Below are 15,745 nucleotides of genomic sequence, written 5' to 3'. Positions count from 1 at the left end.
CTACTGCTCCAATTCAAACAGGCTACTGCTCCAATTCAAACAGGCTATTGCTCCAATCCAAACAGGCTACTGCTCCAATTCAAACAAGACAATGTTTCAATTCAAACAGTCTACTGCTCCAATTCAAACAGACTAAAGCTCCAATTCAAACAGGCCAATGCTCGAATTTAAACAGACTAAAGCTCCAATTCAAACAGACCAATGCTCCAATTCAAACAGGCTAATCCTACAGTTAGCATGGTTTGATGCTACACGACTACACACAATGCTAATGCCACAATTCAAACAAGCTAATGTTATAATTTAAACAGGCAAGCAAACAAGCAAAAAAGAGAAGTAGCAAAAATGTATACAATAGGTTTAATCTCAAATAGATTAGGTGGCAAGAACAAAAGTTTTTCAATATATGTAATTTTTTGTTAAACTCTCCACATTTCCTTCTTTCAAGCAGAAATTCAAGTGTCTGAAACTACAGGGCAAAGATGGCAAAATAAGGCAACATTTGGTTTGGGGTTGAGGAGACGACAAGCTTCCTCAGAGCTGTTGGGTAACTTGAGGTGACAGCACAGAGACTTCCAGCTCAGCTCAGGGTTCCCTGCAGAGTCTGAGGGATGAGTGCTGCTTCCATCTTTGCTGCCACGGGAGAACGTGGTGGACAGAAACAAGGAAGTAGGTGCAAAGAAATAAGAACTACAGACAAATTTCTGTTTCACTGAGCTTTCGATTCTTGATAGGACTTAGTGAAGTGTTAAAAAGACAGACCATTCTTTCTTCCAGAAAAAATAAATAAAATGGTGTTTTTTTTAACATATCTTGGCTGATTTTATTTTATTTTAAAATGGAACAACTAGACTAATGCCAACAATTATCCACATTTTCAGGTTTTGCTAAGAATAATTAATAAAATAAATAAGCTAAACACTGCTGTTACAGTTTCCCTGTAAACTGTAACAAGTAATCATGTTAGAAAATAAATTGGATGGATAACAAAATCCAGACCAATAAATATTGAAAACTACCTTAAGATGAGAACCCTATCTGTTCCACTGCATAAGCCATAATTGTACAATGAATCCAGCAGAGGGTGCATAAAAACTACTCTCAAGTCATGGCCATTCACTTTAAGTTTCACTTTCACTTTCAGCACAGCCAAAGCAGCGAGCAAAACTGTAGTATTTTGCTGAACAGAGCATGGCAAGTTTATTTTAATTGATCTGTAAAATAAAATAAATCCACCCATCCATCCATTTTCTTCTGCTTATCCGGGGTCAGGTCGCAGGGGGAGCAGCCTAAGTAGGGAGGCCCAGACTTCCCTCTCCCCAGAAACTAGGGCCAGCTCCTCCAGGGGAATCCAGAGGCGTTCAATGGCCAGCCAAGAAACATAGTCCCTCCAGCGTGTCCTGGGTCTTCCTCTGGGTCTCCTCCTGGTGGGACGTGTCTGGAACACCTCACCAGGGAGGCGTCCAGGAGGCATCCTAACCAGATGCTCGAGCCACCTCATCTGGCTCCTCTCAATGTGAAGAAGCAGTGGCTCTACTCCGAGTCCCTCCCGGATGATCGAGCTTCTCACCATATCTTTAAGGGAGAGCCCAGACACCCTGCGGAGAAAACTCATTTCGGCCGCTTGTATCCGAGATCTTGTTCTTTCGGTCACAACCCAAAGCTCATGACCATAGATGAGTTTAGGAACGTAGATCAACCAGTAAATTGAGAGCTTCGCCTTTTGACTCAGCTCTCATAAAATAAATCAATAATAATAAATTATCTTCAATCCTATTACCTTATCATTAGCCAAGTGCTCCTCAAGTTAGCAAGCTAACATTTAGATAACCTAGCATAGGCTATTGCCTTGTAAAACTTTATCCAGAACAAGAAACCTAATGTAGAGGTAAAATATATCAGTGTTAGTAATGTTATCTTTGACATCCTCATGAAATGCATTGTTTGTCTGAAATCTTTACTTCTCTACAAAGAAAAAAATAACTCTGCAGTGGTCAGTACGAATTAGACCTTCACCACACATGACTCCAGTTTTTTATGGGGGGGGGTGGGGGACACAGCTGGGCGTGGTTGGTTTGGACTGTTTCCGAGTGGGGGGTGGGGGGGTTTCAGTGCGAGGGTTCAGCATGAGGGAAGAGGCTGTCTTTAGCTTTTTAGCTTGTGCATCTGTATTGCGATCTGCTAGCTTAGCGTTACGTCAGTGCTGACAGGTGTTTAGAGATTCATGAGTCTAACAGCCTCAGGGTAGAAGCTGTTCCTCAGTCTAGTGGTTCTACACTTAATGCTCCTCAACCTCCTTCCTGAGGGGAGTGGGGCAAAAAGTGTGTGTGCTGGGTGAGTGGGATCCTTCATGATGCAGGTGGCCCTCTTCCTGCATCTAGAGGTGTAGATGTCTGTGATTGTGGAGAGGCTGACTCCACCATAAAGTTATCAAGTATGTTACAAAAATATAAATTAAACAAAGAAACAACCTTCCCTGTTCATTGTTTAAACAGTCAGCAGTGTTTCCCCTACCATTTTATAAGCAGGGTGCCCCGCCCTGTCAACAGAACCGTGCGCCCCTTCAACCGAACCGAGCACATCCCCCAACCAGAATAATCACTGAAAAAAATCACATCATGTTGCTGCTGATCTGTTTCATGTTGCTGCTGATCGGTTTCATGTTGTTGTGTTCATTCGTACTCATCTGCTCACACAGATTCATGTTTGTGCTGCTGTTCGGCGTATTGCTTTTATTGTTTTTAAGCTACTAGTGCTTAGCGTATTTTTAGTTGACGTTTTTCTTAAGTTCATATCGTAGATCTTATTACTGTTTTTCTTTTACATGTTATTGTTGGATGTAACCGAGACCCTGTGGACACAATTTCGTACCACATGTGGAACAACAAAGAAACTGACTCTGAATAGTAAAGTATAGAAAATGTGAAGGCATGTCTGTTTCAAGACTTCAAGTATTAAAACAGGTTTAAAAGTAGCTGTTTACTTACATTCTTGGGGTGGACAAAGCCCAAATATTTTAAGTCCATATAAATCAGCATTAAGACTTCACCTCCCATTATCGGCATCTGCAATAGCCAAAATTTCCACATCGGTCGGGCTCTTCTCTTCTTAGTTCATATCTTAGATCTTATTACTGTTTTTCTTTAACAATTTATACTTTTGATGGATGTAACTGGGATAAAGGTTTGGAACGATGGACCATACTTTTTTTGATTCCATATGTATCAGACGTATAAATGACTAAAACTGAATTCTTTAAATTTACTGCCTGAATTTGAGTGATGAAACAAAATATTTTTTATATTTCACACGCTGTATTCATAATCTGTAATAACCATCATTTTGATGCAGTAAATTTGGCATACGTCTGTAGGACATATGGCTGCTGCTCCCCAGGACGTGGAGGCCTCATGAGTTTGGCTGAATATATTCAGTACCATTAAGTACCCACGTTGATCAGTTTAAACCAGAATCAGCAGCCGTAGCTAAAATTGTCGCAGTAAAAAAGAAAAAAGAAAATCTGTGCGCGAACAAAGTATGGCAAGTGTTTCCTCACTATACGTCTGCTTTCTTGCAACTATACTGCACAACTGTATTGTTCTTCCCTCCAGCTCTAGTTGGAGCTCAAAATCAAATTCAGCTTGAAATTAGAGTCATTTCAAGAGGCTAATTTAATAGTGACGGGTTAGAATCCAGGGATCGGGGGAAGCAGGAGAGCAGCTATTCTTACTGAGGGAGATGATGACAATGCTTCAGGCAAAAAGAATCCAACGGTCCTCAGCACTGATAAGCATTTTACAACAAGAAGAGGAAAGAACAATTGTGAGTTTGGCATACTGACTTAGTTCAAAAAGAAAGAAAAAACAACTATAAAGGAGGGCAGGGTGCAACCAAACTTTCAAACCTTCAGTTTAGGTGCCTTGAACATTCAACCTCACTTGCTTCTCTCTACAGTCTATAAAAGGACCTAGATTCCTCTTGGCACCCTGCTTTTAAAAAGGGAACAAGTTTAGGCCAAGGCTGTGTGAACAAATAGAAAAATAACTACATTTTGACATAGCCACAACTTCTGGACAAATTACTTTATGATCACAAGTAAATGTGCACTGCAGCACAAAGTTCATACTGTAAACTTGGTGCTGTGTAAATATATAACATGTCAGTTAAACAATGTGTTGCCATCATGGCAGGTCATTTTTCTTTGAGACTAGAACATCAACTTTGGACAAAGAGAAATATTGATGTGGTTTGCTGATTACAGTCATCACGATAAAACATTCTTAGCTCCACAAATAGGCCTGTCGCAATAAACAATAAATCAATTAATCGCATGATAAATTAAAATGATCAACCTCATTTTCATTTATCGGCTTTATCGTTTATTCGTGTCTCTCTTTCTGAAGACACTGGATGATAAAAAGCTCAACTCCGGTGCTCTTCACTGACCCCTCCCTTTCTCTTTAAAATCAATTTAAACGGTCCAAAATCACGCTTTTGGATTGTTAAAAGCAGCTAAGCTACGAGCTAAGCTAACAGGTCGACCTCGGAAAAAAAAAACTCCTTGTTGAAGCTCCAAAATTCACAGTTAGGGGTGGGCGATATGGCTCAAATATATTATTGTGATATTTCAGAGCATTCTGATGATAACGATAAATTTTGTTATACAAAAAAACAAACAAAAAAAAAAAAACAGAAATCAGTTATTTAACAAAATTAACTTAAAATGTTGCTTTGCAGTATTATATAGCATATCATTATATCATTTTTTTGCCCAGACAAGCTTTTATTACCGGTATTATCGTGAACGATATGATATGGCTCAGCCCTACAGTCCATGTCATGTCAAGGGGCGTCCCTCCCATTTTTCTTAAAGAGACACGCTGCTCGCTCCCTCACTATCCATCTTTTGGATCAAACAGTCTTATACTGCCATCCAGTGGTAAAAAAAAGGCACTACACACAAAAATTAATCAACATTTCTTCTTAAATTTGACAATTACTAATTATTGTCAAATTTCAAACAATACTATCGTTTATCGCAATAATTTCTGAGACAATTAATCGCCCAGCACAATTTGTTATCGTGACAGGTCTATCCACAATGCAGTCCATCTCACTCAGTCACTAAAGTTTTCAGCCACAGTTGACATCTACGACCCATTCCTCTCTTCTGGTGTTTCTGTTATGTGTAATGATTCAGTGATTCTCGGTTCCTTTCATTACTTTGAGTAAAACGAAAAACTACCTTGTGATAAAACTGATCGTCATAAAAACACAATCAGCAGGAGGTAACAACTGATGGCATCAATATAAAATTAAATGATCTGACTAAAGAAGATTTTTTTTCTACAACTGTGTTAGAAAACCCCAAAAAGGACTGAGTGCAGGTTCCAACAGAAGTTAAATCCATATGAGTGAAAGTAATCTACATTTAGTAAGACAAACACTTTCACTTGCCAAACACTGATCTCACTTTCTCCCCCTCTTTTTGAACAATTTGTGAGTCAAATTAAATTAATGTAACAATAACAAAATGATTCAAAATGGTCAGTTTTATCACTAGTATCAAGAATAGACTTAAAATCAGAGTCGGCTAAAACACCAGTGAGCCAGCACAGCGTTTTTAAGGCATCTTGTACCTAAACAAAAATATAGATACATATGAGTAAGTACGCTCAATCATCCAAGTAAATAAATCACAAAAAAGTTAAATCATGTCATCTGGACAGATTTTTTTGGAAGAAACATTTCATCTTTCATCCAAAAGACTTCATCAGTCTGAGGCCTGCCAACAGGGTCTGTCATATAAATAGCACCTTATTGATGTTTCAAATCAGTCTGCTGGGGAAATCCCAGAAACTGGCTTTACACATGCAAAATGGAGGAGCAACAGTCTAAAACAATCGATCATCAGTGCATCATAATCAAATGTTAGAGGCAAAATGGCCGCTTACTACGCACCTAACCAGCCTGAAGACTTGGCCAAAACGGGTCAAAAGCTCCATTACATTTTTTTTTATTTTTTTTTATATAACTCTGCCTTTTACAAACACTGACAGCCAAACAAGCTAGTGATTTAGCCGGGATCCCTCTAATGAACCTGCAGTAGGATGTTAATTTGACTATCCATCCATCCATCCATCCATCCATCCATTTTCTTTACACGCTTATTCCATTTTGGGTCATGGGGGTCGCTGGTGCCCATGTCCAGCAATCACTGTGCGAGGGGCGGGGGACACCCTGGGTCGCAAGTCCATCACAGGGCCACATAGAGGCAAACGAGACAACCAACCATTCACTCTCTCACTCACACCTAGGGACAATTTATAGTTACCAATCAGCCTAACATGCATGTTTTTGGTCTGTGGGAGGAAACCGGAGAGAACATGCAAACTCCACCCAGAAAGGCCCCTGGACTGGGGTTTGAACCAAGGACCTGCTCGCTGAGAGGCAGCAGCTCTACCAGTTGCGCCACCGTGCTGCCCTGTTAATTTGACTAAAAAAATGTTAATTATTTTAGCCCCTTGAATATTTGTTTCAAGACAAGGTTGTCCTGATAAGTAAGGGTGATGGGTGTCGCTCCTGTGGTAAACAAGACATGGCTGGCTAACTGTTTGTTCCTAGAGCACAGAATGTACAGAAGGTTAAAAAATGGTCTTATTTTTATTTTTTATACAAAATAAAATAGTGGACTCCCCCTTGTATAGCATACACAGCTGACTGAAGTGTTGTACTGCCCTCTGTACATCCCAAGCTGGGAAAAAAAAGTTACGTCATTAAAAGCAACTAAACCACGGAAAAAGCATGATGGTAAAACTTAAGTGGTTTACACACTGTGACTTTTTGACACGTAGTATACCTTGAAACTGAAAAATGAGCCTTGCCTGTGTCATAGACTGATGACAATCTGGATTCAATGGGCATTAAATGACATGTTGAGCCAATCAGACCATCAACACGAATGAAAAGCTTCATTTTTAAAATGATATTAAGTTTTATTGCAGTACCTGAGACTAGGGGTGAGTGATAAATTGAGCACATACGATATACTGCAAGCCTTTCCTTGCATGAGACTTAAAATTGCTACATCACAAATACTGAGTCTAAATTTTAAACAGCTATTTTTTAGCACCTGCAGCTTTAACAAGTTTAGCTTTTCCCAGGCATTTGAAATGCATTGAAGCTCCTCTTCCCATGCTGAAAATCCCTGCACACCTAATGATTAAGTTACTTCTGCTGTTGGATAATTTGAGGACAGATGTATCCTTTGTTGGTTTTTATTTATACTAGTGAGCCAACAAGGGTCAAGGACAAAACGCACAGGTAGCCTATAGCATGCATCAATTATTATACCTCCATTTTTTTGTATCAAGACCCCGACACCAGCAATGCCTGGCTACGTACCAGTGCCAAATGCCTCATGATACTGTAGTGTCTCTCATGACCGTTTTACTCTGAAGCATCATCACTTTGAAAAATACATTTTCTTATGTACTCTCACCCACTGACTACACAGGTTCCTGCAGCAACTCTTTTTAATGCAGTTCTTATTCTCTTGTTTAGTTGTAGCTGTGTTTTATGACAAAAGTAGAATGAATTGGTAAATACTTATACAAACCGGATTCCAAAAAAGTTGGGACACTAAACAAATTGTGAATAAAAACTGACTGCAATGATGTGGAGGTGCCAACATCTAATATTTTATTCAGAATAGGACACAAATCACAGATCAAAAGTTTAAACTGAGAGAATGTATCATTTTAAGGGAAAAATCTGTTGTTTCCAAATTTCATGGCGTCAACAAATCCCAAAAAAGTTGGGACAAGTCCAACTGTGTGGCATCCCCCCTTCTTCTTACAACACTCAACAGACGTCTGGGGACAGAGGAGACCAGTTTCTCAAGTTTAGAAATAGGAATGCTCTCCCATTCATGTCTAATACAGGCCTCTAACTGTTCAATCGTCTTGGGCCTTCTTTGTCGCACCTTCCTCTTTATGATGCGCCAAATGTTCTCTATAGGTGAAAGATCTGGACTGCAGGCTGGACATTTCAGTACCCGGATCCTTCTCCTACGTAGCCATGATGTTGTGATTGCTGCAGAATGTGGTCTGGCATTATCGTGTTGAAAAATGCAGGGTCTTCCCTGAAAGAGATGACATCTAGATGGGAGCATATGTTGTTCTAGAACCTGAACATAGTTCTCTGCATTAATGGTGCCTTTCCAGACATGCAAGCTGCCCATGCCACAAGCGCTCATGAAACCCCATACCATCAGTGATGCAGGCTTCTGAACGGAGCGTTGATAACAACTTGGGCTATCCTTGTCCTCTCTGGTCCGGATGACATGGCGTCCCAGTGTTCCATAAAGAACTTAAAATCATGACTCATCTGACCACAGAACAGTTTTCCATTTTGCCACACTCCATTTTAAATGACCCCTGGCCCAGTGCAAACGTCTGAGCTTGTGGAGCTTGCTTAGAAATGGCTTCCTCTTTGCACTGTAGAGTTTCAGCTGGCAACGGCGGATGGCACGGTGGATTGTGTTCACTGACAATGCTTTCTGGAAGTATTCCTGAGCCCATTCTGTTATTTCCTTGACAGTGGCATTCCTGTTTGAGGAGCAGTGACGTTTAAGGGCCCGGAGATCACGAGCATCCAGTAGAGTTTTACGGACTTGACCCTTACGCACAGCGACTGTTCCAGATTCTCTGAATCTTTTGATGATGTTATGCACGGTTGATGATGATAACTTAAAAGTCTTTGCTATTTTACGCTGGGTAACACCATTCTAGTATTGCTGCACTATCTTTCTGCACAACAATGGTGGAATTGGTGATTCTCTTACCATCTTGGCTTCTGAGAGACACTGGCACTCTGAGAAGCTCTTTTTATACCCAATCATGTTGTCAATTGACCTAATTAGTGTTATTTGGTCTTCCAGCTGTTCGTTATATGCTCAATTTTCTTTTGCCAGCCACTTATTGCTACTTGTCCCAACTTTTTGGGGATTTGTTGACACTGTGAAAGTTTGAATCAACATATTTTTCCTTTAAAATGTTACATTTACTCAGATTAAATTTTTGATCTGTCATCTATGTTATATTACGAATAAAATATTGACATTTGCCATCTCCACATCATTGCATTCAGTTTTTATTCACAATTTGTTTAGTGTCCCAACTTTTTTGGAATCCGGTTTGTATTTGAAGTAAGGAAATATCTAAAAAATCTCATAAATATAAAAAAATCTCAAATATACAAATACAACACAAAAAAGATCTTGAATGGTGATCTATTGCTTTAAGAGATTGTGTATTGTGGTAAGAAAGAAAACATTTTAAGCTCAAATTTTAAAGTTGACTTTTGTTATTATTATTAAGGCACGCCTCAGCTTGACGCATGTTTTAGTGGTGTTAGTCAACATGCATCCTATGACACAATGCGCTGTTCTACAGAGGACCATGAGTCCCAGTTCACCACTGAATTAAGTTATAGCATTTAATTATATATTAATAGTCACAAAAGCAGAATTTTACTATCTTGAAATTGATATTGTGATAAATTTCCATAATATAGCACAATTGTTTTTTGGTAATATTGCCCAAATGTAGAAAGGTAAGTAAACAGTTTTAGAACTCAAAAGTACAATCCTTAAACACATCCAACAAGATTACAGCACTAAAGCACATCTTTATCCAAACACAATTATGGTTAATTCGTCCAAATGTTCAGAATAAGGAGCCAAAATGAAGGAAAGAATTGACAATAAGTTTTTGTATATGTGACACGATAAAATGCAGACCCATCATTGGTGCGGTTACATACTGACAGAACGTTAAATCAACATTATTACACTCAGCAGCTCTAATTAATTATATTATGGGTAGTACACATCACACACTATAAAAAAAATCATTTTGGCATTTTGTATTAACTGTCTGTTTTACCCCACTTAAACTTTAGCCTATTAACCTGTGTAACAGTAACTCAGAAAACTGATAAAGACTCTACGTCACCAGCTGCTTTACCTGTTAATGGTTAATACCAGAGGGTGAGAGGGGCCCACCAGGCCTGTATTACTGGAAGTGAAAGACTCACCAAGACTACAGGTCCTTCTCAAAAATTAGCATATTGTGATAAAGGTCATTATTTTCCATAATGTAATGATAAAAATGAAACTTTCATATATTTCAGATTCATTGCACACCAACTGAAATATTTCAGGTCTTTAATTGTTTTAATACTGATGATTATGGCATACAGCTCATGAAAACCCAAAATGCCTGTCCCAAAAAATTAGCACCCCGCCCTGTCAACAGAACAGAGCGCCACGCCTACCGACACCCCCGTTGACAACTTCTCACAATTATGAAGCACTAAGCTAACGGCATGCAATACAGACACGCTAGCTAAAAAGATGAAGTTAGCGTCCCGTTTCCCTCAAGCTGGGCCATCTCCCCCCGCTGGAATAATGTCGGTACAAACTGCACACAACAAAGACACGTCTCCATCTCCACACTCACCACACCCGTCGACAACTCCCCACAATTACGTAATGCTAAGCTAGTGGCACGCAATACAGACACGCTAGCTAAAAAGCTACAGTCACCGCAAATGATTCTAATCTTAAATATGGTAAAATTTCAACAAAGTTAAGTCAGATACTCTGGACATTTTTTCGTGTTGAAATGTTTCTTTTGTCATTCATCTAAAGGACTTCATCAGTCAAATAACGTTCAGTCAAAAAAAAAAAAAAAAAAAAAAAAAAAAACAATTTGTGCTGATGTTTATTTATTAAATCAAAATGAGGAAGTCATGATCAATGAGCACACTCATTGATAAAACTAAAAACATGTCAACGAGAAAGAGTGGGCAGGTAACCCTCTCGCTTTGAGTTTACTCTTTGTTGCATGCGTGCTGTGAGTGACGTCCAGAGCGCATGGCCATAAAAACACATGCTGCGGAGGTGTCGGGAGTTATTTATTCATGGTCTCAGCAGCAGAGAGGGCGACACGGCTCCCAAAACAACAAGGCAGCAATATTTGTTCATAACTTTATCATTAGTAAGACGGAGAGATACGAGCAAACAGCTGCCGGAAAGCACGCAACTAAATAAGAATGGTGAAAAACAACAACAACAACAACAACAAAAACGTACTCCCTGCGGCAAAAAAAGCATGTTCCTCGGGTCACATGTGCCCCCTTGTCATCGCCCCGGGCACCTCCAGGGGGGCGCGCCCCACTATTTGAGAAAGACTGCATTAATACAACCTGCTGTCCTTTATGAATGAAACTGCAAACTGACAAGAAAACAGCCCTGCCTTGTTGAACTTGCACTGTCGTATACTCAAGTCAAAGAAAATTGAAGGAAAAAAAAATTGAGTACAAACAAATGTTAAAAACGTGGCAAACACAAAAATCTTAAAAATCTGGTTTGCTTAAAATATTTAAAATAATATTTGTTGCTAAATGCCAACCATTATTAGATGCGATTCTTAAATTAGTTGGCCATAATAACTAAAAGATGTTATTACTAATAATTAGGACTGCGTATAACCTGACAGTGGCAGCACGGTGGTAGAGCTGCTGCCTCTCAGTGAACACGTTACTCTACTTCTAATCCCGGTCCAAGGAACTTTCTGGGTGGAGTTTGCATGTTCTCTCCGTGCATGTGTGGGTTTCCTCCGGGTGCTCCGGAGTTTGGGAACATTACGGCTTTCTAGTTAAAAGACAAGTGAACAAATCCAAAGCTGTGTGTCAACGTTGTTTCACGGAGATTGGATCTGCAGCAGCAACACGTCTAAGTTGTTAATGCACTTGAAACGACGTCATCCGAACGTGAACGTCTCTTCTAGAAGCAAGAAAAGCAGCTTGTTGCAAAGACCGATAACAGCAGCATTTAAACAACCCTCATCAGGTCATTCAGATCAGTCCAGAGAAATAAAACAAGCTGTAGGAGTTTTGAAAGCTGTTGATGCGCCGGCTTGAAAGTTCTTGAGCTCTGCTACGACATCACGTCAACACTTCAGCCAAAAAGTTGTAGCAGCACTTTATGAAAAAGCTAAAACTGATATCGTCAACAAGCCCTGGACCAGATTAAAGCCCTGATGATGAACGAGAGATTCAACCACCTCATAACCATTCAAGAAGAGGTATTGTTCTTTTATTATCATCTAATTAATTTTTTTAAATTTAAAATTATAATCTTATTAACTTTTTTTTTTTTTTTTTACCTCTTTGTGTTTTATTTCCAGTCTGGGACAGAGATAGCAGCCGAGTCTTCCTGTTCAGGGAAATCCACCAGAGATCACCTCCAGCTAAGAAGTGTGTGATGAGTGAACTCTGAACTTTTCCAGGGACCTGTCCCACCGGAGGGAGCAGGTCCAAGAGGTTGTGACTAATGATGAGGCCAAATACAGACGCACTGCAACATTTGCAAAGCTCTACATCTAGTGAGTGGTTTTCTCCACCGCTGGAGATATTCACTGCAACTAGACCTGTGCTTTGGACAGAAAATGTGGACAAGTTTGTCTTTTTGGACAAAAACTTAAAACTTGACTAGTTAGATTGTAAACAGTTTGTTGCTGCTTACTCTTCTGGTTCTGACTGTTATTGTATTTATTAAGATTTTCATTATTGTTAGTATAGTTAATTTACTGTACAGAGTGCAGTTTACTTAAAATATCATCCAAATGGGTCGCTTTTTATTCTATTTTATACAAACGTATTGTTTACTTGGCATATTTTCAAAATAAATGTTTTGTAAATCTTCATTTTGTCTTTTTTTGTACCAAAAATTACAAAACCGATCCCTCCTTGAAATTGAACCGAACTTCAGCGTACCGTTACACCCCTACTAATTATTGTCAAATTTCAAACAATATTATTGTTTATCTCAATAATTTCTGACACAATTAATCGCCCAGCAAAATTTGTTATTGTGACAGGCTTACCGGCTGTGGGTATTTAACAGGGGGGTGTGGGGGGGGTGGGTGTCCGACTCAGGGCCGGGGTTAAATTTTTTGCATGTGGTTTGTCTCTTGACATTTATTGAAACTGCAATATTGAGACGGTGATATCAATAAACTTATGCCATATTGAGCAGCCCTATGGAAGATGTAGTTTTTAAAACCAGGTACAAAATATTAAATCCAGAGGTGTGGAATGTACAGTACTGTGACTGTACTACTACTAACATAAAAATACAAATGAAAACTTGTTTGTATATTTTAAAGCATTAGAGCTTATGAATTACTGAAACGTAAAGGACGACAGCTTTAAATACATAAGGGAGTATTCAAAAGATTCCTGTTGTATAAAGCTTGAATATTGTTCATTTATATTTACTGGTAAAAAAAAAAAAAAATTCAATTACATTTCTGAGAAAAATCCAGAGTTCTGGATTACATGTCTGTCAAAGCACTAGTGAACGTTTTACAGCAGCTTGCTGCAGCTTCATGATCACAGGTTCAACACAACTGGTGTACATGTCACAAACCACAGCTCAGACCAGTTTACATCGCAGTCAGCTGAACAGAAGTAAGCTCTGCTGCCAGGTTAGCTTCAGAGCTAACGTAGATACGACTGGAAGGATCAACGACATTTTCTACGCACGGGCTGGTTCACGATGCGCGTGCCGTCAGTACGACTGGAGCAAAAACGAAGCCGAACACACATGTGTCAACATCTGTCCTGCGTTTACTGACTCTCTGCAGGAGGAGGGTGCAGCGTTAGCACCGTTAGCATCGCTAGGTGGCTGCCGTCACCCCCCCACCCCCACCACCGGTGGTTCTGTAGGGGACATCCGTGTTTCCGGGAAAGCCCGACAGCGTGACACGCTCGCCCGAGCACAAACGGGCGGATCGCGTTTCGGTTCTGGTCAAATCACCGCCCCAAGGCGTGGAGCTCGCGGAGCTTACCTCAGGATGGAGAATAGGGACGCAGCCAGCTTCTTTCTCATATTCCTCCATAGCGTCGGCCATCTTGGTGGTGATGCTCGCTATGCATTATGGGAAAGAAGAAGCTGTAGGGGGGAAGAGGGTGGAGGGGATTTGTCAAAAACAGCGATGATTGGCAGGACGTCACACGCATGCTCAGTAGGGGTTGAACGCTACATAATTTTTAAACTCGACATTAACATAATAAAACTTGAGTAGAACTCGAGTACTTGATGACATCATACGATCTAAAGATACAAAAATAAATAAAACCGCAAAAAAGGTAATTATTTACAAACAAACAAAAAAGACCAACAAAACATTTGGAGCATATGCTCCAACAATTTATCATACAGCAAATAAGTCACAGGAAAAAGTAAACTATTAGTTTTTATTATTAAGCTGCAAACGTGAAGAAACGTGCGGCACATCAAAAACTAAACTAGAAACAGAGGGGGAGACGACTACCCCGCACCACCGCCAGTTGTGGTGCACATAAAGTTTAGTTTCAGAGATTAATATATTTATAGTTTTTTTTTATTTTTTATAGGTTTAAAGATTAATATTTTTTGCTTATTGTTTGTGAAACAAGGTCAGAGGAAGCTGGTTCTGGTTTGGTCATTGGACCCGGTGTTACACCAGATTCTGTGACCTACAACATTGCATGCAACACCGCCCCCTAAGGTCACAATATACGGTGGTCACAAAATATGGTGTAACACCGGTTGCAACGAGCTCCAAACAGTCAGGAAGTTGTTTCATTTTCTATTTCCTTACGGTAGTTGAACCAGAAGATTCATCTTTAGTGAAAGATTTCCATATTATTGATGCATTTCTACCTGTTTGCCAAAACTGGGTCTGCTCTGCTCCATCCGTCTGCTTGGAGTAATAGAGGAATCCATTTTGTAACCCGCGCCGGTGCGGATCACGTGATACATGAATGACGTCACCACGAATACTCCACGTGAAATTAAAATCCTCAATGTGTCCTAGGAATCGATGTGTAGATTACTCGAGTAGTCTGTTAAAGCCCTAATGCTCAGTACAGTACTGAGCAAAAGTCCCGAGCCATCTCTCATTTCATTATTTCTATATTTTGAGTCACATCCGCTTAATTTTAAGTAATCAAACTGTGCAGTGTTTCAAAGGTTATTATCATACTGTACTCATTCAACCACCTCTAAACAGAAATGATGACCGTGCAAAAAGAGGTAACGTTAATGTACTATCATGATGCTGGTGAAGATTCTCAGTCATCCAGGACATGATGAATTCAAAAAGCGTTCAATACAAAAACAACTGGACTTTATTTGTAACAGAAGACGTTTCGCTCCTCATCCGAGGAGCTTTCTCAATTCAAAGAGCAGAGAGTGAGAGATACAGGTTATAAGGCTGAGTGAGATAAGACACACACACACATAAGACACACACACACATATATGTAGATTGGCAGTTCACACCTAAAAATCTAAAACAGTAGGTCTTTGTTCCTCTAATTCACAGTCGAGGCCCCTCTGTTCCCATCAGGTGTGAAAACTGGCTGGAGATCTGTTTTAAAGTTGCATTATATGTTTTTGAAAGTGGGAATCTGAGGCCTCCTCCTCTGTTAAGAGACGGCTTTTCTCTTTTTACATAAATTGCTTCCTCGGATGAGGAGCGAAACGTCTTCTGTTACAAATAAAGTCCAGTTGTTTTTGTATTGAACGCTTTTTGAAGTACTATCATGATCTAATTAACTTTTTTAATTTAAAATTATAATAGTATTAACTAAGTTTCTTTTTACCTCTTTGTGATTGCAGTCTGAGGAT

The 15,745-nt window shown here is 39.6% G+C and overlaps 2 protein-coding genes across 2 annotated transcripts in view; one reads left to right on the top strand and one right to left on the bottom strand.

The window, feature by feature from the left end:
• zdhhc17 (zinc finger DHHC-type palmitoyltransferase 17) overlaps window positions 1-14,002 on the bottom strand; it is a 58,824-nt gene extending 44,822 nt beyond the window's left edge. Inside the window, exon 1 of the mRNA XM_037695944.1 lies at window positions 13,920-14,002. Within this exon, the coding sequence (XP_037551872.1) occupies window positions 13,920-13,982 (63 nt within the window). The 5' untranslated portion in view covers window positions 13,983-14,002. The remainder of the gene's footprint in view (window positions 1-13,919) is intronic.
• Window positions 1-15,745, top strand: part of LOC119428279 (cysteine and glycine-rich protein 2) — a gene marked incomplete at its 3' end in the record, with an annotated part of 103,718 nt that overhangs the window by 83,526 nt on the left and 4,447 nt on the right.

This window comes from Nematolebias whitei, chromosome 22 (genome assembly GCF_014905685.2).
Source record: "Nematolebias whitei isolate Nwh7 chromosome 22, NemWhi1, whole genome shotgun sequence".
NCBI lineage: Eukaryota > Metazoa > Chordata > Actinopteri > Cyprinodontiformes > Rivulidae > Nematolebias > Nematolebias whitei.
The sequence above is the reverse complement of the archived record's forward strand: the minus strand, read 5'-3'. Positions and strand labels throughout refer to the sequence as shown.